This window comes from Neohortaea acidophila (assembly GCF_010093505.1).
Source record: "Neohortaea acidophila strain CBS 113389 unplaced genomic scaffold BDY17scaffold_14, whole genome shotgun sequence".
NCBI lineage: Eukaryota > Fungi > Ascomycota > Dothideomycetes > Mycosphaerellales > Teratosphaeriaceae > Neohortaea > Neohortaea acidophila.
Genome location: NW_022985523.1, coordinates 17,612 through 33,649, shown reverse-complemented (window position 1 = coordinate 33,649; position 16,038 = coordinate 17,612). Strand labels below are relative to the sequence as shown.

Sequence of the window (16,038 nt, the reverse complement as noted above, 5' to 3'; positions counted from 1 at the left end):
GCTTCCTTCGTGCTTCTGGAGTCCTTAGGAATACGCTAAGAGCAATGTCGACTGCCTCGAGTGTGAAACGGTTCGATGCGATCGTCATTGGGTCCGGGCAAGGTGGAACGCCGCTCGCATCCGCACTTGCACAAGCAGGCAAGCAAACCGCATTGATCGAAAAAGCCCACATCGGGGGCTGCTGCATCAATGAAGGATGTACTCCGACCAAGACAATGGTTGCTAGTGGTCGAGCGGCATATATCGTCTCCCGCGCAAGCGATTACGGAGTGTGGAACTTGTCAAATCCCCATGCCGGGAAAGCCGACGATCTCTCGGCGAGTAAGCCAGATCGCGGTTGGGATCAGATCCGCGGGGTCGTGGACATGGAACAGGTCAGGCAGAGAAAGAGGGATATTGTTGAGAGTTGGCGGGGAGGGAGCGAGGCGAGGGTGAAGGGGCAGAAGGGCCTGGAGTTGTTCATGGGCGAGGCCAGCTTCAAGGATGCGAATACGCTTACTGTGAAACTCTTGGAAGGCCAGGAGGTTACTGTCGCAGCCGAAACTATCTTCATCGACACCGGTGACCGCCCAGCAAGGCCACGACTACCTGGGCTAGACGACGTGGACCAGACCCGGGTACTGGATTCAACGAGTATTATGGAGCTGGGTGCCGTTCCAGATCACCTCGTCATCCTTGGAGGCGGATACATTGGCCTCGAATTCGGCCAACTTTTCCGCAGACTGGGAAGCCAGGTTACCATCCTGCAAAGAGGCAAGCAGTTGGCTCCACGTGAAGATCCGGAGATTGCAGACGCCCTTCGCAAGGTCCTGGTGGAAGATGGCATCACGGTCCTGCTCAACTCATCCGCCACGAGTGTGAAATCTGCTCACCCCGAGGAAGTGTCCGTGGCTTACAAGAATGAGCAAGGAGAAGAGGCAACGATCACTGGATCCCACCTCCTTCTTGCTGCAGGCAGAACACCCAACACGGATATGCTGAATCTACAGGCCGCCGGCGTGAAGTCCGACGCGAGTGGACATATTCCAGTTGACGAAAAGCTGCAAACCAACGTCTCACACATCTACGCCATCGGAGACGTCAAGGGTGGGCCGGCCTTCACCCATGTCTCGTACGACGACTTTCGCATTCTGCGTGACACGCTCATCTCTCCCTCGCCATCGCAGCCCCCGCGCAAGGTTTCAGACCGTGTGATCCCATACGTCATGTACACCGACCCGCAACTAGCCCATGTTGGTTTGCACGAGAGTGAAGCTCGCAAGAAGTATCCGAATGCCACCATCAAGACTGCATCGATGCCAATGGCGTATGTCGCGCGTGCATTGGAGACCGACGAGAGCCGCGGTCTGATGAAGGCGGTGGTCGACGATGGGACGAAACAGATTCTTGGATTCACGTGCTTTGGGATTGAGGGAGGGGAAATCATGAGCATCGTCCAGACGGCGATGCTGGGCAAATTGCCTTATCCCGTGTTACAAGACGCCATCTTTGCCCATCCTACCCTTGCGGAGAGCCTGAACAACGTATGGGGGTATCTGAAGTAGCTGCACACTCACATGCGAATGGGTCCGATCATTACAATTCATTTCCACGTAGATTCACGTGCAATCAGCCGTGTTTCACTTTGTTCTTCGTGACTTTACGTCGTGAAGTGAGAGTGAGGCTACGAGCGCGCTACGTCAGGCAGTACCGCTTAGTCATCCACCGTGGACGAATCCGGCGTGATTGTTTTCACGCGTTGGAGGCCGGCTTTGAACATGCACAACACCTGCACCCACCCTCCTTCATTGTGCCGCTCACCTTCCATCTCCTCCTCTCATCAGAGGCGTGCCACTCCTTCACAGACACACAATAATGGTGTAGCCTGGTGCCGAACCCAGCGTACAACATGCGGACACGCGCGCACGGCGCCGAGCCGGCGGCGCTCGACGTACCCTACCTCTCCACCCTCTTTGCGTATCCAGAGACCGAGATACAGACCTTGCTCGATGCACCCACTGCCGAGTTGATTAAAGACTTTCTGGCTGCTCTGACGACAAAGGGCCAGGAGTTCGATGAGCTCAGGGCGGACAAGCTTCGGGTGGATGTCGAATTGGAGAACAGCGTGCGCACCGTGGAGGGCAAGCTCAAGGCCCAAAAGACGACCGTCACCCGGCAAGCAAAGGAAATTGAACAGCTTCGTGGCCAATTGAACGAGGCGGAGAGCCAACGCGAACGCCTCGCTACCCAGCTTGAGCAACTACAGTCATCTACGTCCGATTCGAGTGCAGAAGGCGAAGCTTTGCGACAGCGTATCGAGACTCTCGAGGCCTCGAATCGTGATGCCTTGGCGCTTGTCGAGAGCAAGTCGACGGAGAAGGACCGGGTTGCAGCGGATCTTGCAGACCAGCATGGCAAGCTATTGTCTTTGCGCCGCGACATCAGTCAGCTCGAAGAGCGCAACCAGGCCCTTGACAATGCGGTTTCGGCACACAAGTTCAAAGAGCAGTCCTTGCAGCAAGAGATCGAACTTCTCAAACGGAACAACGAATGGCACACCACCGAGCTCCAGACTCGTAATCAAGAGTACGCCAAATTCCGGAAGGAGCGCAATGCACGGATATCAGGCCTGCAGCGCGAACTGGAGGACAGCACGGCCAGCGTGGAGTCTCTAAAACGCACCGAGACCAACTTGAGGCAACGGCTGGACGAGCTGCAAGGCAAGGCCGACGAAGCTTTCGCTCGCATTGCCAGTTTGCAAGAAGAGTTGGCACGCAAGGAGCAGGGCTGGAGTACAGAGCTTGAGGGTAGCAAGAGGCTGGCGGAGCTGCAGGCACAAAATGCGGCCACCCACAAGGCAAGACTGCACGCCGTCGAGGGACAGATGGAGCAGATTCGAATGGATGCAACGGAAGAGATCAGCAGACTCCAGGCGGAGATCGAGACGGAGCGCGGAGACAAAGAACAAGCCGAAGCCAAAGTTGCGGAACTGGAACTCGCCGTCGAGAAACTCGAGCAACAACCACGCCAATCACGGCCGGCCACGCCCATGCGTAACGGGCCACTTGATATTGCAACTCCTGGTCGCAGTGGAATGCCAATCAGCTTCTCCGCCTCGGCCCGCAAAACCGGACGACTACTCACCAATACTGAGTACGTGACGAAGATCAACGAGCTGCAGTCCGATCTGGACGCTGAGCGACGACGAAACCTAAAACTCTCGACTACAATTGACGAAATGCTCAACGAAGCCGAGAACCGTAGCCCGGAGATCCTCGAGCTACGGGACGAACAACAGAGGCTGCAAGAAGAAGTGCTGAACTTCTCTCGTCTCGTGGAGGATTCGAATGGCAATCGCGACAGTGCCATCAAGGAATCCGAGCGATGGCAGGCCGAGGCGGATTCGAAGGCTCGTGAGGGCGACATTCTCCGCCAGCAGTTACGAGATCTTTCCGCCCAGATCAAGATTCTGCTTGTCGAGATGCAGTTGCGTGACCAAGGCCTGGAAGCAATGTCGAGTGCAGAGCGCATCCAATTGGAGCAAGCTGCTCGTGGCGAGTCGGAAGCTTGGTCTGAGAATGAGACCATGACCAACCAGTTCATCTCCCAGAATCTCGTCATCTACCGTGACGTGTCCCAATTGCAAGAACAGAACCAACGGCTGTTGGAAATTACACGCGAACTGGGCGACCGGATGGAAGGCGAAGAGGCTCGTCAGAAAGCCGCCGAGTCCCAAGCCAACGCTGTCGAAGTGGAGCAACTAAGACAGCAAGTCGAACGATACAAGGACGAACTACAAGCGACCGCCACTCAAATTGATAGCTACATCAAGGAGCGAGACATGTTCAGGCGTATGATCCAGCACAAGGGCCACCTCGCCTCTGACGCGGATTACGAGGCGATGTTTGGTCGAAGCGCCCCGCCGCAGACTCCGCAACGCAACGGCGCTGAGACTGTGGCTCAGACGCCACGGTCGTCGGAAATCGACAACATGAACAAGCTTCTCAAAGAGCAACAAACATTCTTCGACCAGTATCGGAACGAGTCGGCCCAAGACCGGAAGACTCTGAAAGATCAGGTGGATGCGTTGGGTCGGGACAAGAGCACGCTCCAGGCTGAAGTCGCTCACTGGAAATCCCAGAAAACTCTCGCCGACGAGCGTCTGCAAATGTTGCAGGCCAACTATGCAGGCCTGCGCACCGAGAACTCCGAGCTTCAGAAGCGCTCGCAGGAGATGGCGGAGAATGCTGCAAAGCAGGACCTGCGGACTCAACAAGTCGCGGAGGAGCTGGTTGAAGCACGCTCTGCGTCCGAATCCCTGCGCAACGAAATTGCCAATGCGCGGGCCGAGAAGGAACTCTGGAAGCGGATCGAAAGCCGCCTTACCGATGACAACAAAGGATTGATGGACGAGCGCAGCAGGCTGAACAAACTTGTTGGTGATCTGCAATCCCTCCAGAACGAGCGGGAGCTGTCGGACTCGGAGAATAGACGGCGACTACAGAGTCGTGTCGAGGGCCTGGAGGCGGAATTGGGAGAGAGCAAGAAGAAGCTAGAGCAGACTCTGGATGACAACAAGAGGATGTCGCAACGGCGGGAGTACGAGGAAGGACAATCGCGGAGTCGGATCGATGATCTCGTCAAGTCTCTGGGCAACGTCCGTGAAGAGTTGGCTGCGGCCAAGACAAGCAGGGATTCTCTCCAGACGAGGGTCGACGAGATGAAGATTGAACTTCGTTCAGCTGAAGAGCGAGTCGCCGCGCTGCAGCCTCGTCCAACGCCTCGCCCGCAATCACAACAGGACGGTGAACAGCAGGCCAATGGTGAAGACGACCTTTCAAACGAGCAGCGTCTCGCACTGGAGCTGTCCGATGCTCGCCGTGACCTTGAACTCGCCAAAAACGAGCTCGAATCAGCTAAGGAGCAAGCTGAGCAGTACCGCTCTATCTCACAGGCGATGGAAGAAGAGCTTGCGAATTTCAACGAAACCAGCGAGCAGTACAAAGAAGAGATGGATCGTCAAATTGTGGAGAAAGATGCCCGCATTTCTGAGCTTCAGCAGCGCATCGATGATCTGTTGGCGGAGCTCACCACGACCAACAACGAGCTCTCGGAACTGCGTACAATGGATGAGAACGCTTCTCGCACGCTGAACGAGCAAAAGTCTAGCTTTGAATCGGAAATCGCGCGCCTGGGCGATGACGCCGAGCGGCATGCAGAGGAGAAGCGATTGTATCAGGCCGACCTGAAAGCGCAGGCCGAAATCGCCCAGCGAGCACAACAGTCTTATGAAGATGAGCTGCTCAAACACGCCGAAGCTGCTAAGGGCTTACAGGCTGTTCGCAAGGAATACAACGACCTCCGTACCGAAGTTGCAGGGATCCGCGCTGAAGCGGACGCCGCAAAAGCTCGTCTTGAGAGAGCCGAGGAGAGCTGGTCTGAGCAGCGCGATCGATTTGAACAGGAGCTTGAAGAAGCCAAGAACCGACGACGCGATGTCGACGAGCAAAACCGCCTATTGCATGAGCAAATGGACTCTTTCTCATCCGAGCTCGCTGCTCTACGGGCTGGACGCAGCATCCCCAGCGGACAAGGCGAGAGCCAACTGACGACTTCATCCGAGGACAGCAATATGCAAGAAGTCGTCAAGTACCTGCGTCGGGAGAAGGAGATTGTGGACGTACAGTATGAGCTTTCGGTGCAAGAGGCAAAGCGGCTTCAGCAGCAACTTGACTACGCCTCTGAGCAGCTCGAGAATACCAGACATACCCTCGCCGAGGAGCGACGGCAGTCCTCGGAGCAATCGGCATCTGAAAGCAGCACAACCAAGCTCATGCAGACCATAAACGAGCTCAACCTCTTCCGCGAGAGTTCGACGACTCTTCGCAACGAAGCGCGCCAGGCGCGCGAAAAGCTGGAGGAGAAGAGCAAAGAAGTCGAACGCCTGCTATCAGAGCTTGACCCTCTCAAGAGCCGTGTGGGCGAACTCGAGGCGGATGTCGAAGTGAAGGATGGAGAGATCAAGCTTCTTCAGGACGACCGAGACCATTGGCGGGAGAGGACGCAGAACATCATTTCGAAGTACGACCGCGTTGACCCGGCCGTGATTGAAGAGATGAAAGCCCAGATCGAACAGCTCAAGACGGACAAGGAGCAGCTGGAAACCGAGCAAGGGCCACTTCGCGAACAGGTTGATGGCATCGACCAGACAGTCGAGACCGCCGTGAAGGAGAAGTCGGAAATGTACGAGCAGAAGTTGGAGAAGTTCCGCACTCAAGCGAAGGAGCAGAACAGAAAGCAAGTCGCCAAGATCAAGGAGGGGGAGACTGCACTCGAGACTGCAAGTGCGGAGAAGGCCAGCGTTGAAGAGCAGCTGGACGCTGTGAAGAAGGAACTGGAAGAAGCGAGGACTGCTCTGACGGAGGCCCAAGCTGCAGCTCCGAGTGAGCCCAAAGAGAGCGGTGCAAATGAGCAAGACAATATGGACCAAACCCCAGCAGAAGACTCTGCAGCACTACAGGCCCGACTCGCGCAAGCAGAAAAGAGTGCCAACGACGAATCGAACCGCGCACAAACGCTTAGCGGCGAGGTGCAGACTTTGCAAGCCCGAGTCCAGGAGTTGGAAGTCAATGCTTCAACTCTACAGCAACGTCTGGACTCCGCACTGCAGCAAGAGGAGGGCGAGATATCGAATTCTGGCATCGCCGACACCTCAGCTCTGGACAACCTCAGGCAAGAATTGACGGCGGCCCAGCAAGAAGTCGAAACACTCCGCGCCAATGCAGTCAACCATCATGGAGAGAATGATACTTCAGGCGCCGCTCCCGCTCAAGAGGAGACGAATGTCGCCGAGCTGGTCGCAAAGGAGGTCGCTCAGCTTCGCCAGCAGATGGAGGAGCAGCATGAGTTAGCGAAGAAGCAGCTGGAAGAAGATCGAGATCGGCGGATCGAGTCCATGAAGAACAGCCTTCGTCAAAAGCTCAAGGAAGAGCGAGACAAGATTCGGGAGGCTGCGCGCGAGGAGTTGCTCGCGGAACACTCCGCCGAGATCGAGAAGCTCAAGGCGCAGCATGATGCGGCTATCACGAAGCTGAAGGAAGAACATCAGCAAGAGATACAGAGGTTGACCAAGGAGGGCGGCGCTGCTGTCGCAAAGGCTGAAGAGCCAACTTCAGCAACGAAGGCAGAGCCTGCAACCGACTCCGAGTGGCCAACTGAAGACCAGATGCTGTCGATGATGAAGACCAGCCAGCGCATCAAGGGCATCTTCAACGCTAATATCAACAAGAGGGTCGCCACGGAGACTGAGAAAGCTCATCAGACCATCGCCGAGAAAGAGGAAGAAATTGCCAAACTCAAGGCCGAGCGAACATCTGGTACGAACGACGCGCAACTGGCCGAGCTGCAAAGCAAGCTCGCGGCTGCGGAGGTGGAGAAGAAGGCAGCTGTGCAGAAAGCGGTGGATCAGGAGGGCATGAAGAGCAAAGTGCAGATCAGCCAACGCAACATAGCGCAAGCCAAGCTTGCCGTCGTACGCAAAGCCGCTCAAGAGACGCCGGAGAAGCCCGTGAAGGAGGTTTGGGAGGTGGCAGACAAGGCCAAGCCAGCACCGCCAGCAGCTCCTCCCGCGGCAGCAGCAGCCTCTTCGACTGTAGCGTCTCCTGCAGCGGCCGCTCAGCAACCTGCGGTCCCGCCCTCGACAACACAACCCTTGCCATCGTCACCTTCTCAGCCTGCCGACGGTCAAGACACGACAGAGGAGGAGAAGCTGAAACGCAGACAAGAACGTTTCGGCACCACCCCTTCCGCGTCAAGCGCTACGCACCCTCCCTCTGGAACCTTTGGGCAGCCTAGCCAGGTGCCGTCCGGCATCCGCCCTCCTTCGGGCACGTTTGGACAGCCTAGTCAGATGGTCCAGCCTGGTAGTCTTGCCCGCCCCGCTCGTCGTCCCAGCAATGCCGGACCCAATCCACTAGCGTCAGTCTTCCAACCCAACACAGACGCCGCAAGCGGACAGCAGATTCCCCGTCGCGCTTCCCAGCAGACGCTCGGCCGTGGTGGGCTTGCACAGCCTCGCGGTGGAGGGGCCGCAGGGAGCAACCAGGGCGCGGCCGGCGATGGTGGGCCCAACGCCAATGCCGCGGCTCAGGGCGCCAGCACAATCCCGCGCGGCTCTGGCATCCCTCGTTCGAACATGCCCAGAGGAGGTCGTGGAGGGACAATCCGCGGAGGTGCGGCGAATGCTGGGCAGAAGCGCCAACACGAAGGTGATGACGATGGTGCCAGCAAAAGAACTCGTGGTGGTGGACCTGGTGGCGCTTAGTAGACGGCTATGCAAGACTCTGTGGCTACGCAGTATCTTAGCTGAAGCATAGGGAGAAGCGGGGAACGTTGATTTGGAGCGGCATGGTCGTGGCTGATGGTGTAGCCAGCGTAGTGTTACAAGTAATTCGAGAGAGTTTGTGTGTATGTGTAATACGTCTTTGCGCACATCTAATTGGCCTCCACCTGTTTCTTGCGTACACCGAAGAAGTAGTTCCCCCAGTCTTCACTGCTGGGAATCTCCTTCCACCCCATCCCCGGCACATACACCACGCCCATAATCTGCCAGCCTTGAAACTCGGCGTCCACGTCGGGCTGGGTCCGAGCCCACGCTCGCAGCTCGTGAGGCTGGATGTATTGATTCCAATCATGTGTTCCCCGTGGCACCACTCCCAACACGTCTTCCGCCATTAACTTGGTTGTGAACCACGACGTATTCGTCCGGGCAATCGTGGAACCGATCAACCAACCGCCCGGCTTGATGTGCTTAAGACATGCTTGTAGGAAGGGAGCGGGCTGTCGAATGTGCTCTATGACTTCAAAGACGGTGAGGACATCGACCGCCGTCTCGGCAGAGGTGGGGAGCGGGAGCTCTTCGATGGAGCAGTTGCGATAGCTTAATCGGCCTTGTTCGAGGAGCAATGGGTCCTGCCGCTGGTGTCTTTTTGCGACGGAGACGACCTCGGGCGACGGGTCGATTGCCGTGACCGAGTGCGTATTTGGCAATCGAGCCGCCGATTCTGCAAAGATCCCACCGCCGCTGCCAACGTCGAGGTAGCGTAGCTTCTTGCCCGGCTCGCGGATGTGGCTGTTGAGGCATTGGCGGATGAAGTCGTGGCGCGGCGGGTTCATGAGGTGCAGCAGTCTGCTGGAGCCCTGAGGGTCCCACCATGATGAAGCCAGTGCGTTGAAGTGGGAAACTTCATCCTGGTTTACTGAGCTGTGATCGGAGTGAAATGCAGAGCTGGTTGAAAAGTATCGGGGCTGAGGGAGCGAGGTGGTAGGCGCCGCATGTATTCTTCCCAGTATCAAGGAGCGTAAACCAGACGGTAGCGACAGCAGGCCACGCCTGGTGAAGTGTGACATATTGACGAGATGTTGAAAGGCGTGTCTCTGCGAGTGGCCGTGTCTTAAACCAAAGTCGATACCACGACTTATGTCACCAGGTCCCACGAATATATTTCAACACAATACCCGTGGTTGGACAGACCCGACAGCAGTCCCGCATACGGAGGGAGGGCGCCAACAACATCTTTGAAGCCATCTTTCCCCTCACCCGCAAGCTCCAAAGGCACCAACTTCGCGTCGCAGCATCATCTGGAACGTCCTGAAGCACGTGGAGCGGGCAACACGCCTGTGTTACGCGCCAACACCCATCCTCACCGCACTCCCCTGCTTAGTCACCCCACCTCTACGAACACAATCACCTTACACGAACACGCAACGGCCCACATCCCTCGCCTCAGCCCAACGAACAGCTGTAGCGGTGGACTATACGAGCAGATAGCTGGATTTCACGCGTTCGGGCACCTTCGACATTCACAAGCAACGCGCGAAGCAACGAATGAAGACGTGCCGTGGGAAGCGAAAGCCTGGCATATGATTGACACCACGCTTTCACCACTGGAGGGAGGCTCGTAGCGGAGCCGAGCGGGCAAAGCTGGCGACAATCGTGCTCAACAGGAGCGCTCCCACGCCCACCAGATTGCGCGGGCGTGGGGTCCGTTATCAGGCGATTAAGCAAGATATGGATGCGGCAGATGATGACGTGGACGCCGAGGTGGCGGAAGAGCTAGAGGAGGAGGACGACGACGACGACGAGAGAGAAGAAGAGGGGGACGAGGAGGAAGCTGAAGGTGAAGAAGCTGAGGGAGAAGAGGAGGACTCAGATGCTGATGCTGAGGTGGCAGAGGAGGAGGAGGACGTCAACGATGATGACGATGAGGAAGGCAGTGAGGTTGTGGGAGCAGTCAAGTCAAGAGCAGCGCGATCCAAGCCCAGCGGTGGGCGATCGAGCCGAACGAGACGGAAGGCAGCTGAGGAATCTGAGGCTGAAGTCGATGAAGCAGCCGAAGATTCTGGAGATGATGATGACAGCTCGAAATCGGCCGGTGAAGATTGGGAAGGCGCCGACGAAGGCGTGGATGATGTTGAAGGGGGTAATGCTTCAGCCAGCCACTGCGTGTGAGTTCAAACACGAAGGAACGGATGATGTTGGAGAACAACGTGACTGACACATGATGCAGCTTCTGCGGCCAGGACGAGGAGCATGATCCGGGAGAAGAATACGAAGAGTATTTGGCGTGCGCGGTGTGTGGCGACAATGGTAAGTGCTTGCCTTTTGTTTATTGTCATTTTGTGTAATATCTGTGCCGTCTACCCATTCCAATGATCGAGTTGCGGGCGGGGTGGAAAGGGGACATGCAAAGTACAGCGGACGAACGAGACAAGCATGGTTGCGCGTGTCGATGTGAAAAAGAGAAGAGGGAAGAGGGAAGAGATGGACAGCGAGATATGCACGCCGTTGGTTTCAGGGTCCAGAGCACTGACTTCCGTTCCTGCAGCTCATCGACAATGCGCCAGAGACGCGGGATCGCTAGCTGCCGACGAAGGTACGTCCACTGCCAAGCAATTGCAACATCACCTCCGTATGCAACACCCAACTGACTCCGGATTACAGATGCAGCCGAATGGCGGTGCGAAGACTGCGTCGCCAATGGCCTCGAGGCCGATTTCAAAAATGTCCCCGGCATGCTCTCGTCGTCTCGACGTCGCTCCTCCGCTCCCCGAATGGCTCGCGATCTGCTGCCCGCTGCAAGGGGTGGCATCAAGCCCGACTCGCACTCCGTCTTCAACACTCTTATCCTCGACGAGGATCCCATGGACGGCTCGCGATCGCTTAGAAAGCGAAAGACGCCTTCGGCCGATGATGTGGACGATGCCTCGCGTGCACCTGCGCGGAAGCGTTGGCGTGCGAGTACTGTCGACGAAGAAGAGGAAATGCAGGATGGTGTCCCGCCTGCTATTGCCGGTCTGGATGGAACTGTAGACGACGACGCCTCGCCGAGATCCCGCTCGGGCCGGCCTCAACGCTACCAGAAGCGCAAGCAAGGCGCACGAATCGTTTCGCACTCCGATGACCCGAAAAGCCTGGTGGTCTCCATCCCCATCACCGTCTCACAGTGGGATGAGGTCGAGCGAAACGTGCTGAAGAAACAAAAACGTCGCGAGCGCGATCGCTTGCGCCGCGCAAGAAACAGCCGCCGCACCGTCACGGCCGAACCCGAAGATTACCAGCACTTTCCCGCCGTCCAAACGACCATGTATGCCAATCCCTTCTACGCCTTCCCCGATCGCGAGACCGATGAAACGAAGGGCAGGCCTTACGGCGGCATTCTTACGGACGGCGAAGCAGAGACGACGCGCACTTATCCTCAGGATGCCGACCGACTGGCCTTCCAAGCTGCTCGCGACCAGGCGGAGCTGCAATGGAAGGAGAAGATGGCACAGGCAAACGGAGAGACTCCGGCTCGATCCAAATCGGCAGGCCCGCCGAGCAAGATCAAGTGCATCAACTTTGGCCAGTACGAGATCGACACCTGGCACGCCGCACCCTACCCCGAGGAGTATAGTCGCAACAAGCACTTGTACATCTGCGAATTCTGCCTAAAGTACATGAGCTCCGACTATGTGGCGTGGCGACACAAGCTCAAATGCTCAGCAAAGCATCCGCCGGGCGATGAGATCTACCGAAACGCGGTCGTCAATCCCGAGACTGGCGTCGAGACTACGCTGTCCTTCTTCGAGGTAGACGGGCGCCGACACCCGCTGTACTGCCAAAATCTCTGCTTATTGGCCAAGCTGTTCCTGGGATCCAAGACCCTCTATTACGATGTCGAACCGTTCTTGTTCTACATCATGACCGAGAACGACGACTTTGGGTGCCACTTTGTTGGGTATTTCTCCAAAGAGAAGCGTGGCTGTGCGCCGCTACCCGCGACACTCCAGAACCCTGTTTCCGACGACTCTCGAGACTCTCAACCGAACGGCGATACAGCCGTCGACGCAGACGGCCTGGACTCGGTGCTCAGCAATCCCGGCAACAATGTCTCGTGCATCTTGGTCTTGCCGGTTCACATGCGACGTGGATTCGGCAGAGTCTTGATCGAGTTTTCGTACCTGTTGACCAAGGTCGAGGGAAAGACTGGATCACCCGAGAAGCCATTGTCTGACATGGGTCTCGTCTCCTATCGGTCGTACTGGCGCACGGTCTTATGCACGTTACTGCTGCGATATCAGGATCGAGCAGCGGGCGCGCACGTGGGAGAACAAGAAATATCTATTGTGCAGATTGCTCGAGAGACCGGGATGACGCCCGACGACATCATTTCGACCCTGGAGGCCTTGCGATTTCTGGTCAAAGATCCCATCACGGAGCAGTACGCACTTCGACTCGACTATGAGTATATGCGAGAATACGTGGAGAAGCATGAAAAGAAGGCCACCATCACCCTCGACCCCGCACGGCTCTGCTGGACGCCGTATGTCATGTGCAAGCCAACCAACCTCCTTACTCTGGGTGAAGAAGCTGCGCAGCCGCTGCAGACTGTCGCGCCTCGCGAAGAAGGAGCGGCCTTCACCGTTGGGCACGATCACGGCGCCGAGCAGATGCGAGAGGGCCGAGGCAACAGCTCCGCTCACAGCGAGGATGTGCATGTGGAGAGCACAGAGACCGGTGACGAGCTGCAATTGAACAGCGTGGCATCCCAGGTCCGCAAGACATCACTCATGCCTCCCTCACTGACGCCGCAACCCTCCTTCGCCGAGAAGCTGCACGACACATCCCGCAAACAATCGCCTCGCAAGACGCCAAATGGAATGCAGAATACCACGCGAGAAGGGAGTCCGATCTCGTCGTCTTACTATTCAGGCTCACAGCCTACTTCCGCCGGTCCTGTGCCTCCTACTCGATACGAAGTGTGGCCTCCTCTTCGAGGCATGGTATCAACCACGAAGCGACGCCCCGGCCGACCGAGCAGACGCAGGGGTAATAGCGGCCAGTACGGCACGCCTGCGCGACGCTCTACGCCGCGGGTTTATAGCCCTAGCACGGCAGGAAGACCGACCATCACTCGTCGGACGCGGAGTAAGCTCGCGGATCTCGCCATATCGGCTGCACCGGAGGAGGAAGAAGAGCAGACAGGGGATGGAGCAGCTCCCGTTGCGGGGGTCAACATTGCGAGCGGCGAAGCGGCAGTCGATGAGGAGGACGAGGGGGATGGGGCAGAGGAGGAGGAGGAGGAGGAAGGAGAAGAGGAAGACGATGATGGTGGTGATGACGACGACGACGATGATGCAGAGTTGGATGCCCCGGGGGAAGATGACGATTAGTAGCCGGACGTACGTAGCAGGGGAAGCTTGAATTCTTAACACTCGTGTCGCTCGCCGCAGGGCCGTCGGAAGGTTCGTGCACTAGGTAGCTTCCCTCCCATGGATAAGTCGAAATTGCGCGTCGGCGCCAAACTCATCCCTGCGCGGGCGGTGAACCGGCGGCTCCCTTGTTTTTTAGCCCGTCACACCTGTCACGTCGCATCCACGTTTTCCCCAACCAAGATTCGTCGTGGTTGTTCGTCGTCGTCGCATGGTACGGCATGGCTGGGTCCCGTTGAACCTTGCCGCGCACCAGCGAGGTATAAGAGTCGTGGGCGTCCCGCTCTTTGATTTCAACTGTTTCCAACCCCGCGATTGCTGTTTTTCTGGCCTTGCGAATTAGGTGCTATATCTACAACCTGTAGCTTGGGCGTCCAAGTCCTCTACTTCCGCGCCGCTAGGGATACAGTAATTACGCGCACGCTCGGAACGCTGTCCAAAAATTGAATATGAGCCGCCTCTGCTCCTAATCCCCTCGACCCGAGTCCGACGCGCCGAGCGCCGCGTTCACCCCTCATCCTCTTCCGCGCTCCTGATCAGGGTCGACTCATCCCGCGCCGACACCTCCCTCTACCACTGCCACTCCGTCCGCAATCCTTATAGCGGACTCGTTTGTTGATGAGGAGTTGGATACCCCTCCTTATAATGCGCTGCGCCGTGGTCCATGCCCACCGGCTGCTGGCGATACGAGGGTACGAAGCCTCGATTTAAGATACCGGAGTCGAGCGATTCGTGATCGTCCGGCAACGGCACGCCGTGTGATGCGAGCGAGCCGCGCGACGGATCCGAGTACAGGTTGTGCGCGTTGTTGAACTGTCTGTCGTGATACCGCGCGACCGCACTCTCCTGTAACTGTGGGTCGTACGCTGCACTCGTGGCTGGCTGCATACTTGACGTGTAGCTGGGGACCGGCTGGTTTGCCACGCCCATGCGGTATCCCATCTGACTGTGAGCATCTCCGACGTGGTGGTGTTGCACGGCGTAGCTCGGATGCCCTCCTATACCATCGTCACTTTCGTGCTCTTGAACGTCAGCCCGCGCTGCGAGGAAGGATTGCTGCTGTTGCGACGTCGAGGTGGGGAGCGTTTCGGAGATGGAAGAGGGTGTATGCAAGCCGCCAAGAGAAGCACTGAATGTTTCATCGCCCGCTCGCAGTCCCGCTTGTTGACCATGGTGCTGCGCGTGGGCTGAAGCTGCCCCGTCTCGGGCCGTGGGCGCTGCGTGGTGCATGGAGCTGAGATACGGACTGGAACTCGCGCCGTTGTATGGTGCCGCAACGTGCCCCTGTTGCATTGGCCTTTGCCAGCTCGAAGCTGAATTTGATTGGAGGTATCCCTGGCCCATCAGGCCGGGATACGGCGTGCCTTGATCGAGTTGATGGCTGGACTGGGGCTGGCTTGGTACACCGTAAGTGTTGCCTTGTAGGACGTTGTTGTACTGGTACACCGGGTTGCTGGGGACTTGTTGAGGATAGTACACGTGTGAGTTGTAGTCGTAGCCCGATTTTTGCCTCTTGGGCGCGGGGTGGGCATAGGGACGATCGGTTTGCACGCCATTGTACACTCCGTACGGTCCGGCACGAGCAGACGACGCGACTGGGGAGCCCCCATATGCCCGTTTGGTGCTGTGCGCGGTTAGCTCGCATTCCGCACGCGTCATTACATTCATCGACGTACCCTTGGAGGACGCGTTGCTCTTTGCGCAATCTCAGGCGAACGCCCTGGTCTGAAAAGGTGCGTGAAAGGGGCGTCGATTCTCGTTGACCGCGAAACTCTTTGGATGAGACAACTGCTACACTTAGCCCTGGTCGATTGACTGACGCGGAAAGGCCTCGCAACATACCTTGGAAGGGCTCGGAGACCGTGCTCTTGACAAAAACCGCCTCTCCGCTATTCCTGTCGGTGGTAAGCTATAGATCCGCGCGCAACGCGGCTCGAAAGATGCATCACTCACTTCTGGAAGTCGAACAGGTTGAACTGCAATCGATAGAAGCCGATGCGCTTGCACGAGATGTCGCCGAAAACGAAGTAGCCGCCATCTAACGCGGGATGTTAGGTGTCGAAGAAGTCTCGGGGGCCAAGTCCACACATACCAGCGTTGTTCACGTCTTTCAAACGATGCAAAGATGACACGGTCTGCCCGAGGAGGTTATTGCCCTGCACGGGCTTCCAGGCGTCGGTGGAGGAGGGATCGTTGGGATCGCCCTGGGGCGCCGGCTCGGCCTCGACCAACACTGCGATCATGAACATGAACGGGTTGACAAGCCAGTTTCTGTTCGACGAGTCAGCCCCTTCATCGCACAAGACG

At 57.4% G+C, this 16,038-nt stretch overlaps 4 protein-coding genes across 4 annotated transcripts; 2 read left to right on the top strand and 2 right to left on the bottom strand.

Annotated features, from left to right (window-relative positions):
- Nucleotides 1–44: 44 nt before the first annotated feature.
- BDY17DRAFT_258774 (FAD-dependent pyridine nucleotide-disulfide oxidoreductase) lies at nt 45–1,544 on the top strand (the record flags this gene model as incomplete). Its single annotated transcript, XM_033731807.1, has 1 exon — nt 45–1,544. The coding sequence occupies one exon, from the start codon at nt 45–47 to the stop codon at nt 1,542–1,544; it is 1,500 nt and encodes a 499-aa protein (XP_033585093.1).
- Nucleotides 1,545–8,440: 6,896 nt separating this feature from the next.
- Nucleotides 8,441–9,393, bottom strand: BDY17DRAFT_306092 (S-adenosyl-L-methionine-dependent methyltransferase). Its single transcript, XM_033734989.1, has one exon. It carries the CDS (start codon nt 9,385–9,387, stop codon nt 8,473–8,475), a length of 915 nt encoding a protein of 304 aa, XP_033585092.1. The 5' UTR covers nt 9,388–9,393; the 3' UTR covers nt 8,441–8,472.
- A 924-nt stretch (nt 9,394–10,317) lies between these two features.
- BDY17DRAFT_62629 (acyl-CoA N-acyltransferase) lies at nt 10,318–13,807 on the top strand. The gene is made up of 4 exons (XM_033738568.1): nt 10,318–10,485; nt 10,548–10,913; nt 10,982–13,442; nt 13,545–13,807. The coding sequence occupies exons 2-4, from the start codon at nt 10,754–10,756 to the stop codon at nt 13,690–13,692; spliced, it is 2,769 nt and encodes a 922-aa protein (XP_033585091.1). The 5' UTR covers nt 10,318–10,485; nt 10,548–10,753; the 3' UTR covers nt 13,693–13,807.
- Nucleotides 13,808–15,415: 1,608 nt separating this feature from the next.
- On the bottom strand, nt 15,416–15,974 carry BDY17DRAFT_258760 (velvet factor-domain-containing protein; the record flags this gene model as incomplete). The annotated part of the gene is made up of 4 exons (XM_033731804.1): nt 15,416–15,522; nt 15,574–15,620; nt 15,685–15,769; nt 15,824–15,974. Coding segments are annotated over 4 exons (390 nt in total), but the record flags the coding sequence as incomplete, so codon positions are not given.
- Between the last annotated feature and the right edge of the window lie 64 nt (nt 15,975–16,038).

Bases quoted from the DNA above. Each gene is read 5' to 3' on its own strand.
- BDY17DRAFT_306092 (XM_033734989.1), bottom strand. From the start codon at position 9,387: ATGTCACACTTCACCAGGCGTGGCCTGCTGTCGCTACCGTCTGGTTTA.
- BDY17DRAFT_62629 (XM_033738568.1), top strand. From the start codon at position 10,754: ATGGTTGCGCGTGTCGATGTGAAAAAGAGAAGAGGGAAGAGGGAAGAG. The intron at 10,914-10,981 runs GTACGTCCACTG...TCCGGATTACAG, and splicing joins ATCGCTAGCTGCCGACGAAG to ATGCAGCCGAATGGCGGTGC. The intron at 13,443-13,544 runs GCGGAGTAAGCT...CAACATTGCGAG, and splicing joins CCGACCATCACTCGTCGGAC to CGGCGAAGCGGCAGTCGATG.